Below are 22999 nucleotides of genomic sequence, written 5' to 3' on the forward strand. Positions count from 1 at the left end.
AAATCAAAACAGTGTTATTCCAAAGCGCAACGAAAGTGTGCAGAAAATCTCAACCCACACAAGGTTTAATGACAACAGAGTTGAAAAGTGGGCAGACAGACTCATTATTTCATTCCATCTTATCTCCGTAGGTCTGAATGTTTCTTAATCCTCTCTATATATCTGTCTCTCATTCTTTTTCTCTTTCTCTCTCTCACACACACACACCATACACACATGCACACATGCTGCTGATCCCGTCCCCCTCTGCGGTCTTCCAACATGCAGGTGGGGTCACGGATGATTAAAGCAGTGGCAGGTGGACTCCACTTTGAAACTATCAATAGACCCCCGGGAGCTGAATCAAACAGCAAACTCTCCATCTCTGTCAGCCTGGGTTCTCAGTGGCATGGAGGGAGAGGACATGCAGAGGGTGAGAGGGCAAGCTCCACCTCTGTATCCTCGTTGTACACCATAGCCCACTAGCTGAAAGCCGTGGAGTAGATATGGAGGAATTCCTGACTCTCTGATGTGATTTCAAGTAGGCTTTGTGGATTCCTTCAGCTGACCCTGCAGCCTTTGACCAGAGGGGTTTTGGTTTTGAAGGATGGGTAGTGGTGAGAGTCATATACTACATCATTTTATTCCCACAATTAAATAGTACACCAATACTGCACCTTGTAACATTGATTAACTATCTAATAATTGCTGCTGTAAAACATCTATCTATCTATCTATCTATCTATCTATCTATCTATCTACAAACTGCTTAGACTCAAAATGAGCAAGCACAGTCATATATGTGACTGTCAGAGCTGTGTGGTGGTATTCCCAGGAGGAATGATTTAATGGAAATGTCAAGAGCAGCAGTCGCTCCAAGCAAAGGCTGAACCCTCTGATACAATGTGAGCCACTTACCTCAGTGGGGATGAGAGACTTGTTGTCATTCAGATCCGGTCCCAACCAAAATCTGCCTTTATCAGAACAGAAATGGCATTGTCACTTTTTAATGGGATTACAGGTCTTTCATTGCATATTAATTTGCTTGGAATCAATATGGGCTGCGGTTCTATTTGGGGCCATTTTAAACACTTAGCTGCTTAGCTGGCTTTCCTGCAAAAAAAAAGAGTGATGAAGAGCAAGGGAAAAAAAGGAGATTTAAAATTATACACTGATGCATACTTTCTGAAAGGAAGAGATGAAGTGAGGGAATCAAAGAGGGAAGCAAGGTCAAATGGACCCCTTGGAAAGGAGATGGTTCATCCCTGGGAGTTTATTCTTAAAGTTTGAACTGAAATGGATGAACTGATGGATTAACGGATGAGGGAAGCCACCGTTGTAAACATCTCTTTATTTTTATACCTCAGTAAACTTAATTCATTATAAACTATCTTAGCAAACAACAGATACAAAATGCTTGAATGCAACATCTTTAATAAATCATATTCACTTTTCTTCATTGTAAATCCACTAGAGCTGGTGTTGAAGCTGCCTGTGGAGTGAAGGAGCTGTCCAGGGTGCTGATAATGAATGTGAATAGATTACACAAGACAAATAAAAAAAAAAAAAACATTTCAGTGTGAGAAAACTGGGAAGCTTTCCACAGCAGTTTGGATCTCTGCAAGGGGTTTACTACATGTATTTTAAAGAAATATAATCATTTTGCACCTAAAATATACAAATGATGATTATAAAAGCTGGTTCCTGATTCTACAAGTTAGTAGTTTTAGAGTCTGTATGGCACCGACATGGGATACATATACTGAATTGCAGTGGTGACCTTCAGCTGGGCGCGGTTGTTCTTATCGTGCAATCTCCACCAGTTGGCATTACACCACAATTAAAATGCGTGTTCAAAGCGACCTGTCACCGCGGCTGTTTGCCGTGCTGCTTGGCACCCTGTAGTGGAGAGGGTGACATCTATGACTCCTCGCCAAGGGATCCTAGTAGACGCACCTAACTGTAGTTATTCTTTCAGCTCTGCCTTCACAATTCAACGAATAATTACACCATCAACTTCGGTCAAGGGATTTTTTTTTCTTCCTTTTTTCCTTTCTTTATTCGCAAGCGCACTTCAAATCTCTCACATTATTAAACGGAAGGTAAGATCCTTTTTTTTTTTTGGTTTTGGTTTTTCGAAAGCATCGAGTCCTGAAACGGTATTGTATTTGGTATAATCTTTGTGTATGACCTCCGGGCGGTGATCAGGCAAACAATCAAAATATTTTAATCATATAGTGTTTTTGTTTTTTGTTTTCTAAAGCTTTCCTTTCCTTTCTCTGCAAGTTCGGGTGTATTCTGATGCTGTTGTACTGTAGTGTGAATTTCCTCACAGAATATTCGCTTCTGTTAAGTTTCGGTTGCTTTTACTCTTCACATGCATCGCCCTTCCCTCACTGAGTTTATTATAAGTCAGATTTGGGGCGTTTGATAACACTTAATATATGGTGATTATTGCTAGGCTGCATCGTTTTGACAGCTGTGTATTCCATATGACATTATTGCGTTATTTTCCTATATTGCAGCTGTTTGGGGTGTGAGAGAGAGAGTCTACTGTGTAAAGCGATGCAGGCTATTGTAGAGTAATAATCGAGCAAGTTTAAATGCAATATTGCACTTTAGCACTACAGAAAAGCATATCTACTTTCAGGAGTCTGTTGGTGTGGCACTGAGTAAATAATTTATGTTATTGATCCCAATTTTATTTTTTTTTAAAGTGAAATACATTTTGTGTTGAAATAATTTGCAGGTAGCACTGCCAGCTAAAGTCACTTGTTGGGTTAAATTATTGAGAGGACTTGCAATATCAGTCCCAGCAACAAAAAACAAACAAACATCAAACAAAAGGGGAAAAAAGAAGATTTTCTGTAAAGGGCTTCCATGTTTTGCACACTAACTCAAATTTACCAGCCGAGTGAAAACAACAGTTTAAGTTCAAATTTTTACCAGCCAGTCAGTATTATCTTTAGGACCCGGCGGAGCGCTCATGTAACTGGACATTGTGGCTCCATTTGAGGGAGATTGCTTATCTATCTCCTCTTCTCCGGTCCACAACTCGGCTGGGTTGAGAAATCTATCTCACCTAACCAAACGACCTTAGGGGTATGCTTTCCATCGGGACGTGTTTTAATACGCATTGATGGACTTTAAGGAATTTGGGAGCATTGTGAATCCCCTCAACTGCTACTTTAAGTATTTGTCGCGCGCCATTCCGATGAGTGCTGCGCCAAGAGCAGAGCTGCGTAAAGTAAAACAGCTTGTGTGGTCACCCGTCGATACTCAGCAGCGTTTGTGCAGGCTGGAAGACAAGATCTGATTGTGAACGAGTCCCGGTGCGTTATTTGGAGGAAAAGGTTGGTTTTTTGAGACGTAAAAGTTCAAACAAAAGTTGGGATAAATAGAAAACACAGTCCTCTCTGTGTGAATGCGCGCCTTTTGCGCGTACATTTATTGATCCATCTTGTGCGAAATTAGAAGAGATTAGAGACAGAGGAATCAGTCAAAAGCTTGTGAAAATCTTTCTGCAACTACTCGTGGCTGTAAATAACTTGTTGAATGAACAACTCGTCCCAGAAGCGCATTTTAATGTGAGTATTCTTGTGTTTTGTAGTATTCAGATTGTGCATGTTCCTTTTTGGATTTCGTCACTTGTTTGATGATGACAATCATGTCTAAATAGGCGATAATAGGGTAATTACAGTGGGCTGTTTAATGGGCGGATCGTTAGCAGTAATCATGTTTGTAAGCAATAATAAACAAAGGACTGAAATACAGCTAAACACTGCAGTTCATTTTCATCGCGTTTCACCATTCATCCTTTTTAACGAGTTTAACTGTGTTGAGGAGGATATCTTTGTTTTGCGAGAGATGGGAGCCCAAATCTGTGTTTACCTCGTCAACAATTTATCTGAAACTGTTGCTGTTTCAAACCAACACTCGTTATCCTCTGTTGTTTAATAATCGAAATAATGTCACTTTAACCTGTTGCGCAGCAGGTCAGTAAAGTCGGTGTGCCTCGCCTCTGCGCAAAACCTGACCCAGACCATAATGGATGAGATTTCTCTTAAACATATAGATTACTAGGAGTTTTCTAATGGTTGCTCTCTTTGCATCTTAATTGAAATTTGGTATATGAAGAGCCAAATATTCAATTTTTTTGGCACTTTTGCTGTGGTCTCTTTTTGGTCTATTTCTGATTACATAAATGTTACATGTCCTGTATTTTAAATTGTTGGAAACATGCTCTGCGTTTTTGCATGTTAGTCCTTCAGGAGAAGAACTTTGCATAATGCATGGCAGTAGATTTCATATGGCTGTGGTGTGGACTGGTTGGCTGTCTGGCTGGGCTCCACACTGAGGGACCCTCACATTGTCACCACATCCTCTCTTTGCAGGAGAGCACAGCAGTTGTATTTGTTGTTAATGGAAGGAGAGGTAATATGACTCCAATTGCAGAGGTTGAAGGTGCAGCTCTTGGACAGTGATTGCATGTTTTATGTGCTTACAGATCTATTTCAGCTGGTTACTATTCAGAGACAGGGAGAGATAAAGGAGTGAGAGGGGTTGAAGAGAGAAGAGGGAAAATGATTGAATGAGGGATCCGGAGAGAGAAGGGGACAGATCCAGAGAGAGGGGAGAACGAAGGAGAGGAAGACAATCAGAAGACAAATGTGTGCCAGTACAGACATGCTTGTGTTTGCCAGTCGATCCCACTGTGAGTCATATGGAAGGGTTGGTTCTTGGCTCTGGCAACATCGGAAGCATTAACCCATTTATTGTTGCACTCATCAGCCAGCCACAAAGCATCAGTCTGCTCAAACTGGCTATGGATCAAAAGTGATTGGTTGGAAGTCAGCAAAATCAATAAACACAACAAGATGGTATTATGTGTGCATGCACAAATCCAAACTCCTGGCCAGGTGTTCGATACAAAAAGGCAAGACGACATAAGAGCAAATGTTGAGATAAACCGTAGTTGGAGCATGTGTCTACCCTGTTGGTCTCCTTTTCTTTTTTCTTTTTTTAATTTCAAAATCAATAAATGTCATCTTGCAATCAGTGATGTCAGTGTTAAAGGTGCTGGCAATAATCAGTGTGAAACATGGGGGCAGAGTTCATCTCCTGTATTTCAGCACCTTGGACAGTTCCCATCCACATTGTCCTGTATGGGAGCAAAGAGGCAGTCAGAAAGCCACAGACAGAAAGCAAAGCCACCCTTTAGTGGGATTACTATAAAATGAATGGAATACATCTGCCATGGTTTTTTAAGAGTCTGGCTGGGAGTTTGTAACCAATATAAGCCACGGGGCACGGCTGCCTGCTGACTTTTAAAACACTCTGCCATGCTTGAGCTGCCCAGGGGATGGAATGCAAGCGGACACAAGGGGGTGTTTCAGTGGCTTCAAAAACAAGTGAGAGAAAAGAGACGGAGAGAGAGAGAGAGAGAGAGACAGACAGGGAAAGAGAGGGAGAAAGAGAGGTGAGGTGGTCACCCTAAGCTCTCTCTGTCTCTCTCTCTCTCTCTCTCTCACTCTCTCTCCCTGCATACGGAGAGCTGCTCAAATATTGATGACTTTTAATATAGAATCTGACCTCATATTTTTCTCAGTGAAATTATGACATTCCTGAGTTTCTCCTTGCGTTTTGAGTGCCACTGAGTATGTGCTGTGCATGTCGGAACATGAGGAAAGCAGGATATTGCTTTGTAGTGAAGTCATAGTTTGTATGTGTAATTTTATTTAAAAAATATTGACATTATAAATAGAGCTTAATTGACAGAGAAATTAACTGCTAACTAGTTTGATCATTCATTTATTATTTTTCAAATTCCCTCGACAAGCTTTTTTAAATAAGAACATTTCCTGCTTTTTCATCATACAGTATCGGACCTTTAGTTATGGGAACTAATAACAGGCATTTTTCACTATTTATTGACAATTCATAGACAAGCTGCAGCTGACAAAATGCAGACAGCTAAAAGGAAGATTATACTTCTAGTTATTTTCATACAGTGGATATCTCTTTTATTGACGTATAATAACAAAAGCAGATGAATTACCTCTAAAAATGGTGTCAGGACACTTATTGTATGCAGAAATCATTTCTTCAGCATAATTGAGATTTTAAACATTTTATATTTATTTCTTTTGCCCCTATGATTTCACCTTAGTAGCGCCGTGGTGTTGAATTGTATCTGTCTGCAGGGGTCCACTGAGCACTTTTGACATCTTTCTTTCATCTGTATAGATTTCATTACTCCAGGTGTCTGTGAATTAAATCCAATATTCCTTTGGTTAGCTCCATTTGCTGTCACTTATTAGCTTTCAGTATTCCCTATTAAATAAAAATAAGATAAGCGACCTCCACTACCCTGCTGCTGGTACCTAATTTGACTGTCTTTATAATGAAAGTCAACCTGGGTATTATGAAGCGGGGGTTTATCTAGGTGTGAGTGATGTGTGTGTGTGTGTGTGCGTGTGTGTGAGATGAGAGTGGTCCATCCCATGACACATCTCTAATCAGGGACATTTATTTATGAAATGTGTGAAAGGAATGGCTTATACATCACTCTGAGGCTCCAGCTGTGTTATCAAATTTGTAATTGGCCTCTTCTGAGGAATCTTGTTGATTGACATGAGCACATTTAAAGAGTCAAAATTCTTCCCCTGTCCATTTTTTTCCCTCCTTTAGGTTCTTTTTCTCTCACTAGAGGTCTGTCAAATGAAGCCTGCCATCCATACCTCTTGACGTGGCTCACTTTGAAGGGTCTTTCGAGTCTGAATTGCAGTGCAGATGATTTCTTTGGCTCAGACGAACACCTTTCATTACAGTCACAATGTATTCATGCCTGTAGTCATTTTGTTAAAGGGGTATTAGGTTGGGAGACGGAACACAGTAATTGCTTTGGATGTAGTCAAAACCATTTCAAATTGGCACAATTTTCAGTCAAGACAAGGTGACCAAGTTAAAATATTGAATCTTCCTTAAGTCGGCAGGGAGCACATAAACCAGTCTGAATGTGTGCTTACACAGAGACATAGCGGCTCTTTAGGATGGGTTTCTGCTTTCCTAATTTGATCTAAGTCTTTCTACTTTCATATGATAAACCTTTTTGTGAAACTCACCTCATTAATTAATTTGATTGGACTTGATAACCTTTTGATAAACGCTATAGCTATTTGACACACGCCACAAAGTAGCTCTCTGCTCTGAACATAAAAGGCTCTCTTCACATGCTTTAAACCTCAGGTTATTCAGATTTTTTTATTTCAGCAGTGGCTGTCACTCGGGGGTGGCTGTAGCCTGAAGGGGAAAGAATAAAGCTGCTGACCGGAAAGTTGCTGGTTCAACTGTACGTACATCAGCTGGGGGAGTCTGCGTGGGGAAATTGTATTTTATTGATTGTCCAAAGCTGATATGTTGAGTTGTTTTATAATATAGAGATTTTTGTTTTGATGAGATTCATCAGTGGTGATTGGCAGCTAAGACACTGTATGCATCATAATAGGACATTTCTGCCATGTAAATGAATGTTATGAAATGTTTTGAATGTATGTTGTACAGTACTCTTAAGCAAGGCATTTAACCTGCAGGTGCTTTAGTGGACGTGCTTTGTAATTATGATGGTCGCACCAGACTTTTTTTCATTTCTGAATCTGCATTACAATAACGTGATGTGACAGTGTATACTTGTAAGCCCCTCAAAAAAAAAAAAGAAAAAAAAAGATTTTCTGTACATGATTTTTAAAACCATGCCCTAAACGGGTAATGGTTAAATTGAAATGTAAGTACATTTTTCTGAACAGCTACACCCGGGAAGATAGACTTCTTTTCACTAAGGCAAAACCTCAGGCAATGTGAGCACACTGACAGGCCACAGTAACTTAATTCGTGTTTACAGTGTCATTACTCCGTTGGAGGCAGTCGTATATAGCTGCTCCATTTTATTTTCCCCGCTACCGCACACACTTTTACCTGAGACATCGAGATCGTGTGGGTCTCCACTGACTGCTGCCAGGCACTATTACCTGACGAGTTAGGCCATCTGACTGATGGCTTGTGATAGCTCTGAGAAATGTACAATCCCTCAAATAGACCATTTCTCTCTCCCAATTTTACTTTAATATTTCCCAAATGCCCTTGAAGGTATTGGGACAAACACAACTTCACATTCGGCTACAAAGAATCAGGAGTCGGAAAAAGCAATAACTTAAATGCAGTGACTTGACACATGGAAATAAGAACTTTTGTATGAAAATCTAATGGAGAATGGGCTTTGCAGAACAAGCTCGATTTGACTTGTATAACAATGATTTTTGCAAGGTTATTATTGAGGGACTCATACAAACAGTGAAAGGCTAACTATTGTGTTTGTGTGTGTGGTAGCCATTAGTGAGACTCATCTCTTATCCACTTCAGTGCCCTTAAACCATGTTCAGTCTTTGTTAATATTCTAATACTGCATTTAACATGTTTGTGTGTAAATATTTTGGCATTTTCACTTAACTGTCTTTTTTTCTGTCTTTTAGGATGCTGCCTGCAGCAAAACCACAATTGACAGAAGATCAAACTAAGATATCCGACAGCCACTGACTTGCGAGAGTCCTCTCTGCACATCACATCTGACCGTTAGTTGACCCCTTCATCAACACACACTTGTTGACACACCTCATCAGCCAAGCAGAGCTGGCAGTAATCGAAGAGAAAATAACTGAATGGAGGCTAAACTTTGCCTGAAGCTGCTAACAGAAAAGTAGCAACATGCTGCCACAATTCCCAAATGCACCATTGCACCATTCACAGCTGCAGTTGATTTAGAACAATCTCAGCAATATTGTCATTCCTGTGACGGAGCAGCAGCTTTAAAGACAAAGGAAGGAACAATTCCACAGCAGCCATACAGAACAAGATCAACAATGCTTTGGGCCATATTGTTCACTCTGCAAGCTGTTTGCAACGGCGTCGCACATGCCGTGCAACATTACCCGGCTTGGGGACACTATGACGTGTGCAAGTCCCAGATCTATACAGAGGAGGGTGTGGCATGGGACTACATGGCCTGTCAGCCAGAAGCCACTGACATGACAAAGTACCTGCGAGTGGCCCTTGACCCCCCGAATATCACGTGTGGAGATCCACCAGAAACGTACTGCGCTTTGGTGAGTCGTAACCTCAGCTGTCCCCTGATGGAGACAAATGAGGCTGTAGGCTGGATCACACAGCATACTGGGTCAGGGATAGAGAGCAGCAACACACCGCTGCTGCAGCAGAGATTAATGTACACAAAGACCCGGTGTGCATTAGGGTACAAGTGCTTACATGCAGTAACACACACACAAGGAGACACACATCAATATTCACATACATCTTAGAGATACAGGTGTGAAAGCACATGTGCACTTAAGCGCACACACACACACACACACACTGAAACTAATACCACATAAGGGCCCACTGGCATGCATGATAATGGTAAAAGCATTCATGAAGACAAATATGTCAAGATATATGTGACAGAGTCAAATAAATTGTGGTATTTTTCCCACAGTACTGATGTATTTCTTTGTCAAAAATATATTACAAATATATATACAATCCTTTGAAACCCAGGAAGGGACAATATTTTAAAAAGTGGGAAAAAATGCAGACTTTTCTGTCCTTTTTGTATTCCCTTGAAAAACCTCTCACATACCAGTTTTTAGTGTTCTCTCATAATTGCAGAAATTTTAATTTGTTTTCCTCTTTTTCCTCCCCTTTTTCATATATATAAATATGCTGCATATATATGTACACACACACACACACACACACACACACACACACACACACACACACACACACACACACACATATATATATACATACATATATATAGTGTCCAAGGTCCAAACACAGACACAGACACAGACACATATACATATAGCACAGATGTATATATGCCTTTTATCACACTCAAAGCACGCACACAGCGGAAGGATCATCATTAACAGTGACAGGGTAATTGTACTGGTGCAGTCATTATGCACTATATGCTCATTGCAGTGTTCAACGTCATGTTTCATTGGCCCTTATCAGCCATTATCAACAGTTCAACCCTAGGTTGCATTTGTTTGGAACCACACTCAAAGTGAGCAGCAAGAGCCCATAGGCTTTAAAGTGTTCATTAGAAGTCGTGTGCATGCCCGCGGAGAGCTCCAGCAAGTAAATATTTACCAATTAAAACGGGCATCTTTAAAAGCAGGGTTTTTATTCTTGCGACTCCAGATGGCATTGAGACATTTAATGCCACTGTAGGATGAAAAAGGAGCCGGTCTCCAGTCGTGTGTGACGTTCTGTGAAGCTTTATATCACAACAAACTGTATAACCTTTATCAGCCTAGAAGACTATCCTGAATATGCAACGTTAACATGACAAAAGGAGCATCATGACCATGCAGAGTGAACATGGTTGGATTGATGCTGCTACTCTCTTTGTAGTTAAAGGTGCCTTATTGGGGTTGTCATATTACCCTTTTTGTTTATTTGGAGATATAAATTCATATATAGCATATTGAAAACACAGTGGCTTAATTATTTTCATATTTAATCACCTATTTTTTACCTACATATTTCAGATACTTCTTTCAGGGATAATTACTCACTGCATTTATTGTTACACTTTCAATCATATGCATATTTTTTCATAAGCTGGTCACTTATTGAATAATGCATTCTTGCTCATTGCTTGTATTACTATGTGTGGTTATAACTGCACTGGATATTAGCAGTTATATGTGTTAAATATATAACATACAGACAATTCTGATGATTATTAGTTCTGTCCACTTTTATAACTACTAGCAGAGCAATTCTAAGAAATGGCTCTCTTCTGTTGTACTGAATATTAGTCGGTGGAGAGGTTACACTGATTATTCCAGCACTGTGATAAGTTAGATGCTGCAAGCCTTTTCAGCACCTGAGCTTTCCTGTTTGTTTCCATCTGAATAAGAAAATAATATTTGACAGGAGTCACATATTCATGTAAACTATACGATGAGATCTACTGGGCCAAAATGAATGAAATAAAATGCTTATTTCATAAATTATTTAAACATATGTTTCTTTAGCTCAAATGTTTCAAGTCAGTCTGAAATTATATAGATACAAATTTTATGCTCAGACACTGATTAAGTACAAGAATTATTCAAATATGAAATAATATTATAAAACAGGGTTGGGAGGGTTACTTTAAAATGTATTCCGAAACAATTAGTAATTACCTGTTTAAACATGTAGTCAGTAATCCAAGTATCATATGTTAAAGTGATGTAACTTGATTATTTTGCATTACTTTTGTATTACCTCAATACCAAATATGACTTACTTTAGTGTATTCTATAAAACAACAGAACAATGTGTGCTTAGAAAAGAAAATAGGAAAACCAAAATTTTTAGCATCAAAAATGTGTCCAAAACTTACCATCCCAATAGATCTATAATTAAAGTGCACAACACATGATGTGCATTACAGAGAACATTCTCAGGGAAAGCCTCTGATGAAACCTCTCTTGGCCCTCTGGCTGTGTGAAGCTCTCACACAGACATACTGTATGTGGCAGCAACCCCCACCCTAGAGGGTATTCATGCCCACTCTATGAGTGCTTTGTAGTCCTCCACAGCTCTTCTCAGAGAAATGGCAGTGGCGGACATATGTGCAACGCCATCATGGGCTTCACCATGTCCTTTTATTCAATGATACATCTGAGTTTTCTCTTCCACTCTGATTCAGTGCTGAATGTGCTCGGCGACCAGCGACACACTGTCAGCTCTGGGCACGTTACGCACACACAGTCATCTCGGTGAAGAGCCATTACATGCGCTACAAGCTGTCATATACTAAAGCTCTCGTTTAACTTATTCGTACGAGTCTCTGGGACTGCCAAAGTGCGTACCGACCGCTCACTGTCTACTCTCCCAACATAAATTCACTGTATGTGTTAAAATGTGTGTATGTGCATGCGCCATGTGGTATCATCCTCTACTCACACCATTGTGGATCAGTTATAAGTTATTTTGCTCTCTTGTCCCTGCTCTGCTAACATTCGTGACTACAGTGCATGGTAATATATCATTCTTTATTATAAAATGTATTTTAACATTGTAATTTCTTTTTTCTGTTATTTTAAAGGAATACAGTTGCCTTTTTTTGGTATCCTAATCACATAATACTGCTCCATGTATTCCTAGGCTAATTCCAAAAATGTAATAAGTGAACAATTTGAGTTTCAGACTTTCAGACTTTGAAGCAATCACTGCAGGTTTAAGAAGTATAAAGAATATTGAAACAGGGATTTAAAGGGATTCTGTTAACCTAATGGGTAGATCATGACACTTACAGTCCCCATACCACCCCACCCCCACTCCCCCCACCCCAACACGTAAACAATCAAGTTATATGGTGTGATGGCTAAAAGGTTTTATGATGGGTCTTTCAGATGCCCCTACATGTAACTGCCAAGACTGTCAATCACCTATGACATGAAATTGAGGTTATCATCGTCCAGCTGTTCTGTGTTTGATCTGTTTACATTCCCCATGGCACATAGGCAGTATGACATAGGTGACCTTATCCACCGGTGCTTCCTGAGAGTTCACTGGAGATGAGAGGGGCATGCAAATGAGCTCTTTTAGCCAATCACTAAGTTGCATGCAGTTGTGAGCTCTAATCGGTTTCCCCAGGAGTTGGTTTGCTTCATAGTTGATGGTCAAACAATCTTGGATGGCTTGTCTGGCCTCCCTTTTCTCTGCCTTGTGTTTATGATATGCATCGCTGTCGCTCAAGGATGTTTTTCATCCATTCTAAGCTATGTTGAAAATAGTTCTGACAGTCTGAGCACATGAAAAGGGCATTTATCATTCAAGGGAAGTTGATCTTTTGCAACCAAAGATTTAAAAAAAAAAAAAAAAAAGATTTCGGGCTGAAATGGAAAAGACATGCTTTTGGTGTTGATTCTAATTTCAGGTCTGCTTTCCTCTGGATGTTTAGGACAAGTAATAAAGAGAGTCCAGGATAAACAGTGTCTAGGACAGGTGTTCTGCATCAGGGAGTTAGCCCTGTTTTTATTTTTAGCTGCAGACCTTCAGGGGTTCTTCAAAATGTGTTGGTATTAAGGCTGTTCTCCTGTGGTGCACTGTGGCACTGTCACTCACTATCACTCAACACTGGTTAAGGGTCTTGCCTACAATGTAAGAGGCAGTGGGCAAGCTAAAACAGGTTTAATGTGGTTTTTTGAATTGGATTGTAGAATAGCAATTATTTGAAATGCATACGCAATCATTTAAGAATGCAGTTACAAGGTTGCTAAGCTTGTTAATTGGCAAATTGTTTCTTTCTATTACTGTTCCAAATGTGTAGCTTATTAGTTGTGCTTCCTGTTGTAATTAATGGAAAAGGGCATTTCTGATAGTCAGCACTTTTCATAGATTAATACAAATTATCCAATTAGACACATTTGAGTGGTCATAGGCGGGATAATTATGACACAACTGCACCACATGGGCCTAATGAACAATAGCTGTTAATGCAGAGGAAGGCCTGCTGAAAGACATCTGCGTCTAGAAGCTCTCATAATCATTTTAGATATGGTTAACAGACATGAGAGTGTTTTAATTACAGCACTTATCTGCCTCTCTTAAGTCCAAATCAAGTTGGCTTTGGTGGATTTAATGGCAATTCATAAAAGTGGCGGGCCATTACTTTAACTTCATTGAGAGAGGAGACATATAGTTCAAACAATTCAGAGTTAAACCGAATCATTTGTGGTTGCCAAGTAATAAGCATGGACGTGCTTATTCCACAAAACAGAAGTAAACATTTGGCAGATGGCTGCCACAACATCTTAAAATTTTCACAATCTGAGTATGCTGAGTAAATAAAATCTGTTTTGTTAAGTAGACCACCGTGTCAAGCATTTCTCACTGTGACTACAATGGTGGAGTGTTTGTTTTAGTACCCCACTGATTAGAGAAACTGCATTTTCAAGCATTCGTAGTTTCAAATGTGGCACGGAAAATCTTGGTGGAGGAAGCTAAGAGACACCCTCATCTCCCTCAAAATCTACAATGATCTGGCAGATCTGGTAAATAAATGAATGTGAGCTTTGAGTTCAGTGTCATCAGCCCACATGATCCACAGTATCTGCATCCTTACTGATTCATCCACGTCACTGTGGCAACTGTATAAACATTTGAGAGACTGATTCAGTGATGGAGATTATTCCAACCACTCCTAGTCTAACTGGTTAAATTCTTGTAATTCCTCTGAATTTTATTCAGTCTTCTCAGAATGGATGAAAGAGTTGTGGCTGACAGTTCACCACACAGTGAACATGAGAGCTCCCACTAAGCTGCTCGGAGACTGTCATGTTATTGACAGTCAATGCTGCAGACTTACTCTATCTTTGATGGCAATGACAGGAGTCATTGAAAACTTTGAATCTATGTCTTACATGCCCACAAGAACTGATGTAATAGAGTTTGGAAAGAGAGATACATTACAGAGTAGAGAAGGGGAAGTAACCTTTGTTAAACAGGTTGTGAAGTCACTGCCAAAAACAGGGACTCTTTTGGCTGGCATGTGCATCTACCCCATCTCTTACACAATGCATTTATTATTTGCTCTTCAAAATCTGTGCAGGAAACATAATTGCTGCCTGGATTATGTATCATGGCAACGTTTCCTCCAGTCTCGAAAAGAGGATTCCAGGAAGTGTGTGTGGAGACTGCATCCCACCTGTTATTAGTTATGGGCTACTTAAACACACAAAGGTAAGGGAAAGGTCATGGAAAATGTCAACGAGTACTACCTCTTGCATCAAGGCAGCACTTACGTTTGTGATATTCAAGCAAGACCATGATTCCCTTAACTTTAAGGCTGTATTAATAAATATTAATTTATAATTTATATGGAAAAACTATGGAAAAATTATAACTTATTTCAGTTTTATAGCCCACAACGTTACTGTTTTGGTTCACTCTACCTGCCTAGCACCAAACTGCAGTGAGACAAAGTTAATGACAAGCTAGTAGAGTGCTTAGCAGCTAAAGAGTCACATATTTCCCTCAGGAGTTAGTGGAGACTAAAATAGAGCTAATCGCGTAGCCAGAGGCATTACTCGAAATAAATCCTAACGTTGCTGCATGTCTGCTGGATGCATACTTCTAAAATCAACTTCATAAGGTAATAAGTTCTAAATTTTGTGTTTACAGCTTGTTTTGCTGACCCAGATAATGCAGATTTAACCAAATGCTTCAAGTTGCCTAAACATCATCATGCTTTTCCAGGAGCATATTCTTACAGTAACTAGATGCCATCAAAATGTGTTGATAGTACAAGTACATTAGTTGCATTAGAACATATTTTTAGGAGACAGAGTTAAATAGTTAAGATTGATCATGACTTCATGGGCAAATTACTTACAACTTATTGGCTCAAAAGAAGTAGGCAATCTACCAACCAGTTTGAACATCAGCTCAGGTTACAGTTACTGTCTGTCTGTAGTTTCTGAAATAACAACGCAGTTCAAAGGTCACACCAGAACCTGTCAATGCCTCTCTTTGATCCCTGTACCCTTCCTTCAAGAGGGGAAAATTCACTCATCCATATATTTGTTTGGAGACAAGGAACAGTTGGAGTGTTTAGCTTTCTGTCACCCCAGTGCCCTTGACTCTGTTCTGAACTGGCCCTGCCCAGCACATCATCACCGCACCACTGCGTACCAAGACACCGAGATGACATGCAACATGTCCCCTGACTCCAGGAGAGGGGGGGAGGATCATCATTTATTCTTTAACTCGCCTGCCACCTCTTTTGTCTCCTCACTTTTTAATTTCCCTGTCCCTTGTTTTCTGTCAGCTTATGATGCATAATATCCATGCTCGGTTTGAACATGTGGAGGTTGGATGCTTCATGTGAGGTGAGCACTTGACAGATAGAGATATGTCGGCGTTATTCCCTGGGATCTGTGACAGGTTAATTCTTACAGGGTTGTAAATACAAAGACAGATGAATTATGCATGGAGATATAAAAGAAAGTGATGGGCTTTGTGGTTAGACTAGACAGAGTCTTTCTGGACAGCTTAACATTTGAATGTTTGCTGTCTGAAAAAGCGCTCACGTAGCTATATGCATAATGCTTCATTCTTTTTAATTTTTTTTTTTTTTTTTTGGAAAGCAGACATAATACTTGAAAAGCCTATTTGGATTATTTGTGCGTGGGTGTATGCAGGACTGCTGCTTTCTCAGCACAAATGATAATAATTGCAGTTTTCCTATTGTTCCCCACAACCTCAAATTAAAGGAGCATCAGACTGTCTCTCACTAATACAAATGTCTGATATCCGTATACATTTGCTTGCCACCTGGAAGCAAGTTGCTTGGCACGGCAGACTGTCAGACGTTGATGTTCTTTGATACTTTGTTTGCCCACCGTGTTTGGTTCAGTATAATGAAGTGAAAAGGTGTGTTTTTCCTCAACACAGCTGCGGTCAAGACACATTCAATTCAGGTGAATGGAGATACAGATTCAGAATAGAGCACTTGGCTTTATTATTATTTCATGGTCAATGAGTTTTTAAACCCACAGAACCTGGCTAAGCCTTATGTGTCCAGCTATGAAAGAATGATTTATGGGAAAATGTGAACCTAATACTGTCATGTCTCATTGCCTGTTATTTATATATTTATTTAATTTTAGGAAACATATTTTAAAGTTTTATGAGTTTCGGTATCAATGTGTATGTGGTCATGAGTATGGGTGAGATGTGTTCAGGCTTGTATGTGTGTGTACTAGTATTATGTGTATATATTTTATATTATTTTATGTATTATGCTGCAATTAGACTGCTCACATTGAGTTTCATTGTATACTTGACAATAAAGACCTATTCTATTCTATGATATGTGAGGTTGAGGTTTAAAGTCCCTGACCTCAATAATAGCAGTTATTGACAAAACAACTCTTGGTCTGTTTAGTAGGTATTATGTGTTTAGCAGATGGGGTCAGTGGTCATGGATGATAATCCATTTTTTTTTGGTGCACTAAGAACTTCTCAGTGGTAATCTTGCATGTTTATTGGGTTTTTGTTTTGTTTTCTGAATCATAAGATTAACATGTTGAACAGATTCTGCGTTTTGGTGGTTTCATACTTCATGAGGGGTACAGTATGTGAAAATTGTGAATTAAAAAACAAACAAACATACTATCCTCAGGTCCTTCAGTTCGTGTTTTGAAGTGTCCTTGGACAAAATACCCCAAAATAACCCCAAATTGTATGAGTGGGTGTTTGAATGGTAGAGCATAGAAACACTGTGGGGCGCTTTGGATAGGAAGCGCTCCTGATGAGCAGGTTGGCACCTTGCATGGCAGCCTCTGGCATCAGTGTATGAATGTGTGTGTAAAGTGTTGGCAGGTATTGTAAAGTGCTTTGAGCGGGTAAATAAGACTAGAAAGGCACTATGAAAATGCAGTTCATTTAGCATTTATTGTCAATAAACAAAACACAGTGTGTCCACAGTACTAACCCATATGGTCTGTGATTGCTTTACACCTAACTTAGATCAAAAATGTTTTATTTATGAGTTGATCTTTTTTGTCTGATACATTTTTACATAAAAAAATGCCTATAGTTCCTAGTTGACATTTGAACTGAGCAAACTGAAAATAAACTGACTTTGTCCCTACTTCTCATCTCTTTTCCAAATCTTCATCAACAAACTTTACATAAGATATTAAATCTTTTTTGTTCCCTCTAGGTTTGAATTTTTAAAGTACGGTGACAAAGATGAATCTCGTTAGCATTCCCTGGGACATGCTAGAGGACCTAAATTGCAGGAGATAAGATGGTATTTATCATTCAAAGGAATACATTCAAAGGAAATCCTCTTACCTCATGATGTGACTCAGCTTCCTTTCTTCTTGTGGTTCAGCCACATTTAACTAATTTGTTGCAGACCCACATGCCAACGCGTTTTTGCCGCTTGCCTGGCAAAGGCATAATACAAGCATGAATGTTGCATTGTTGAATCACTGTTTGTCTTACACCTCAGTGCACAGGAAACAATTTGTTATTTCACTATGTGTGTGGTGCCTGTCAATAGCAATTCTTAGACAGTGACAGCTATTCACAGCTTTAAATATGTATTTTACAATGATGACGTTGCAGTGACCCATGGACCACATATCCTCTTTCAGAAAGCTTCCTGTGCTACTCATTTTGTCCATCTCACTTATTCTACTTTTTCAATAAAGAAATGAGAGCACAACTGGCCTGTCTACACAGTAATTTCAAAAATAAAAGGGATTCCTTGACCATCAAATTGAATTCTTTTGCTTTCACTTCCTTTAACGCTTCTACATCTATTCAGCATGCTGTTAAGCTTGACAAGCTGAATGGGATTCTTGTAAAAGATATAGTAATTGAATTACTCAAAAGCTATTTGGCAGACTAAGTCTTTGTTGCTGCCCAAAAAAAAAACTCATTTTGGCTCACCAATCTGCCGAAGGAAGTGCATGTGCGTGTGAAGGACTTTCCATTCTTTAAGACACCGTGAATAATTTTTGCCAGACAGAAGAGTGTCAAGCAATCAAGCAAGGCTCTCATGGGAGGGGAACACTTTGAAAGCTTTAAAAGTCAAAAGTCTGCAGTAGTGGGAATACAGCTGTGCTACAGCTGTAGTCATCCACATTGAGTTATTTGGCATGATAACACAGCAGATGATCTCTTCTTCTATGTTATGTAACAAGAAAGAGATCACCTGACTCCCTACAAGAGTGGCAATAAGAGTATCAATTTCCCTTGTTATGGCCTAATATTATGCAATGAAATCTCAAACTCCTGAAATAGAAATACATTTATTTTTTATACATCAGTTCTCTCTCTCCTTCTCATCTGTTCTTTAGCTAGACATGATGAAACCACGTAGTCTAGTATGATTAGCAGTTTTCTTTATTTAACCACGTAACATACGCCCCTATTTTTTATGTTGTTAGCCTAAACGACATGCCCAAGTTGTGAGCAGCACAGATCCCACATAGTTTGAGACTCAGAGATGTGTCTGGTATCATTGGAAAGGAAACACTCTCAGGATTCTTGTAAAAGTGTGATTCTGTGACTTACTGACAAAGAGTGGCAGAGGTTACAATGATGGGGTTGTTTACTCGCCCATAGGTTTGCCTTTACAATGACATATGTACAGACATTCAGGGACCTCTCAGCGAGATATAGACACAATGAGGCCACAGCCACAGGTCTTGGCTTCATGCAGTCCAAATTTGGAGTCAAAAGACCAAAAGATGAATTTTTCAGAGTTATTTTTCAACAGGTATGTCCATGCGTTTTCCTCAGGTCCTTTTTGGAGACTCCAAATGGACACTTGGTTACCAAAGCTGTATAACCACAATCAAACACCTATAACTTCACAACCCCTTTGCCTACAATCAAAATCTTGGTCTCTAATGAAAGCTGACTCACTCCATATTATTATTATTAATATTATTATTATTATTATTATTATTATTACATATAACCATATTCTTTTTGTTTGGCCATATCTATCTATCTATCTATCTATCTATCTATCTATCTATCTATCTGTTTATTTTGCTATAAGTCATATGTTAAGTCGAAGAAGAACCAACCGTGTACCAAAATGCCGTGTGCGTAATGATATATGGTTCAACTCTTTTACGCACCGGACGCACGCCGGTTACGCTTGGAGTTTGTTTATGGACAGCCAAACCTGATAGCTTAGTGTCATACACCGTTGGAAACCTCTGACTATTGGCTAAAAAGTTATTCATCGTTACTTCATTTCACCGAATATTTCCATAGGCTAGAACAGCAGTCAATCAAAGCCATGTCGTCATTGTTGTCGGTCACATGTCCTCATTGGCTTTGGAGACATGTGCTGCCTCATCCTAAGCACTGATTGGCTGGTGTGTGTGGTGTCGTATGAAACAGTCACGTGTCCCACAGACGCACGCAGGAGTCAGGAAATGACGTAACGGACCGTATATGGTTTGTTATGTGTGTTATTACGTTACGTGTTGGACTAAATACATGGACATATTGAGGAAAAGTATTTCGGTTTTATGGAAACGGATTTCATATTTCACAAGAATGGATATTTGGCGAGCTGTACAGAAAGTCTTGAGTCATAAGATGATCGTTGTGGATAAAGGGAAGACTTTGAAGGTATGTAGGCATTATAGCTTTTCTCACTTAGCTGAGTGGCTAGCCGAGCTAATCGCTAATACTATTACGGCTGTGAGCAACCATATGAGTCGTGAGTGGTCTTGAATGAATCAGGGCAATCTAAGCTTTCCAACAATGTACGGCATGAATATATATGTTTAAGGGTTGGTGTTTAAAACATTCAGAAGAACGTGTCGCTACCTCTTAACATCCGTTCCGTCCCGTAGACGGAACAGCGTACGTTAAGAGGTTAAATACAAATACTTCAAAATATTCTTATGTATAGGCATATTTTCTTTTTTTCCTAGAGTTGATATCCCATTCATGTCTGTAAGTCAAGCATGGAGATGAAATGAGGACGTGGTTAGCTTAGCTTAGCATGAAGACCAGAAGGACAAGGAAACAACTAGCCTGGTCTTCTTCAGGGTTTAAAAATCCACCCGAAATCACCTTTAAAGCTACCTTATCATATAAAGATAAATTGGCTGAACTTGAATAGAAATGTAAAAACAACATTTGGTTTTATTGCAGACTAGGGACGTCAATGAATATTCTAAATTCAATTATATATGGGGGGGGAAAGCATCACTACCACAGCTGCGTGGGTCGTTGCACTAAATGCACTGGATGACAGAAAGGAGCCACACATTACTACTTTCATTGACTGAAAATGAAATTTAGATCAAGCTGAAACGAGTGAATAATTCAACAACAAGTATGTGGTAATGATGGCAGAGATTTCACGACTCAACTCGGACGCAGAGAGAGGGATTTGCACTTGGAGCAATCTAAAAAGCTAAAAAAAAATACTTATGATTTTGGTAATCAGTATGAACATTACCTAACCTACCTGTAACCTACCTGTATAAAAATCAGGCTATCGAGTAACATATCAATTATGAATAATTTGTTTTATGGTATAAGACAGAGATTTTATTTGCTTCTTTTGTCAGGTGTTAGTATGTAGATCTGTTGAAATAAATATATCTATAATTATTATGGCTCTTGTATTGCTTCACCCTCTTGTGGACAAAAAGAGATATACAAATGGTTTGAACCTATGTGTTTTTTAAGAAGGAATAATCAAATGTAATTTATGGCCAATTTTAACAGCCCTGAAGTTATTTGTAGGTGTAACCTTATTTATTTCCATTGGACAGAGCTGTTTCGTTCCATCAACTTTGCATTATGTTACCACTAAAATCTCAAAGAAGTCAAAATGCCAGTTGGATTTTTAGAAAAGGTCAAGCATCACAGGACAGAGGTTTATGTTTTTTTGTATTCATTTTTATCTTTTATTGATATAAAAAATCATGCACTGAGTGGAAGGGGCCGAGACCTGAGAGAGAGAAATAGTGGCCAGATGACAGGCAACTGTTGCGACCCACCTCCCCTTAGGAAACCCAGCCATCATGTTGTCAGGCCATATCGATCTCTGAGAAGGAGTGAAAGAGACTCTGCTGTAGAGAGAGAGAGAGAGAGAGAGAGAGAGAGAGAGAGAGAGAGAGAGAGAGAGAGAGAGAGAGAGAGAGAGAGAGAGAGAGTATAGAGGGGAAGAGCATTGGTTTCCAAAAATGGCTTGGTGATTTTATCATGCTCCGTGAAAGGGTGACATTTCAGTAATGCTTTATTCCTCACTTTGGCATTTCAAATTAATAAAAGCCTCTAATAACTATGCAGATTGAAAAGATGGAGGATGAGTTGAAACACTATGAGCTAACACACTGATGAACAATGCGGCAATTTCACTCTGGCTCTCCCTTGTTCTTTGTTTCGCTCTCTCAATTTCATCCTAGTTTCTATCAATTTCTTTGCAATGACCCCTGCATCTCATTGGATGAGAACTGACTCTGTGTCCTCTGATTTTCTTCTCAATGAGAGTGCACTCAGAATTCCTCTGTGGCAGATTTTAATGGGTTTTAAAGCTGCTTATATGAAACCACTAACAGTCAAAATCAATGTAATGCAATGATTCTATTTCTTTTTTATTGTGTTTTAGTGTATTGTTATGGTGGAGGGGATTCTGAGGGTAATAACTGGATTACATTTTCATTTTCATTAGGTTTTTTCAGACTGCCTAATGGGAGTGAAACAGAGCTGATCTTTTGAGTTTCAAACAACTCTGGGTTACTTTGCAAATTGTGACAATATAATAGAAAAAAAATCAAAGTTTGTTGTTTCAGTGAAATTGTCACAATAAGCCCAATTTGGTCATGGGGTTGAAGTAAATCCATGTTGTGCTTTTTTGTAGAGAGTTCAGCTTTATTAGAAATGGACACATGATTTTTACACTGTTCGCCAATTTCAAACCAACTTGACAGTGCTGATCTTGTGCTGAACACCTTGTCTACATTAGTCACATAGTAAAAAAGCAGCACTGGCATCTACAGCCACTCTGAAGCTATTTCTTTTTCGCCTCTGTTTTAATAGCTCTCACGGCCCCAATACACAACCACTGTGTCACGCAATATAAGGATACTGTGTGCAGAAAATAGGCTTAAAGGCTAAAAAGACACTTTGGGTTAGGGTTTAAAATAGAAACATATCTGTTCCATCACACCTGCATGAGACGGACGACAAAAAAAAAACACAGTTCAAACGTATCGTGTGTAGATGTGGTGTGAGGGAATAAAGAGAGGCACAACCAGCAAGTCACCAAGCAAAAATTAATTTCACTCTGCCACTTAATTAAGCCAGTATACTATTGATATTACATGTTTAAGTATATAAATAGGCTATTATGAAAAACAATCAATCTATGTAAACAGTAAGATTTAGAAATGTGAAT

General features: G+C 39.2%; 1 protein-coding gene across 1 annotated transcript in view; it reads left to right on the top strand.

The window, feature by feature from the left end:
* The first annotated feature begins 8894 nt into the window (after positions 1-8894).
* LOC128368592 (netrin-G1-like) overlaps positions 8895-22999 on the top strand; it is a 59024-nt gene continuing 44919 nt past the window's right edge. Inside the window, exon 1 of the mRNA XM_053329440.1 lies at positions 8895-9137. Within this exon, the coding sequence (XP_053185415.1) occupies positions 8895-9137 (243 nt within the window). The remainder of the gene's footprint in view (positions 9138-22999) is intronic.

Source organism: Scomber japonicus, chromosome 12, assembly GCF_027409825.1.
Source record: "Scomber japonicus isolate fScoJap1 chromosome 12, fScoJap1.pri, whole genome shotgun sequence".
NCBI classification, from domain to species: domain Eukaryota; kingdom Metazoa; phylum Chordata; class Actinopteri; order Scombriformes; family Scombridae; genus Scomber; species Scomber japonicus.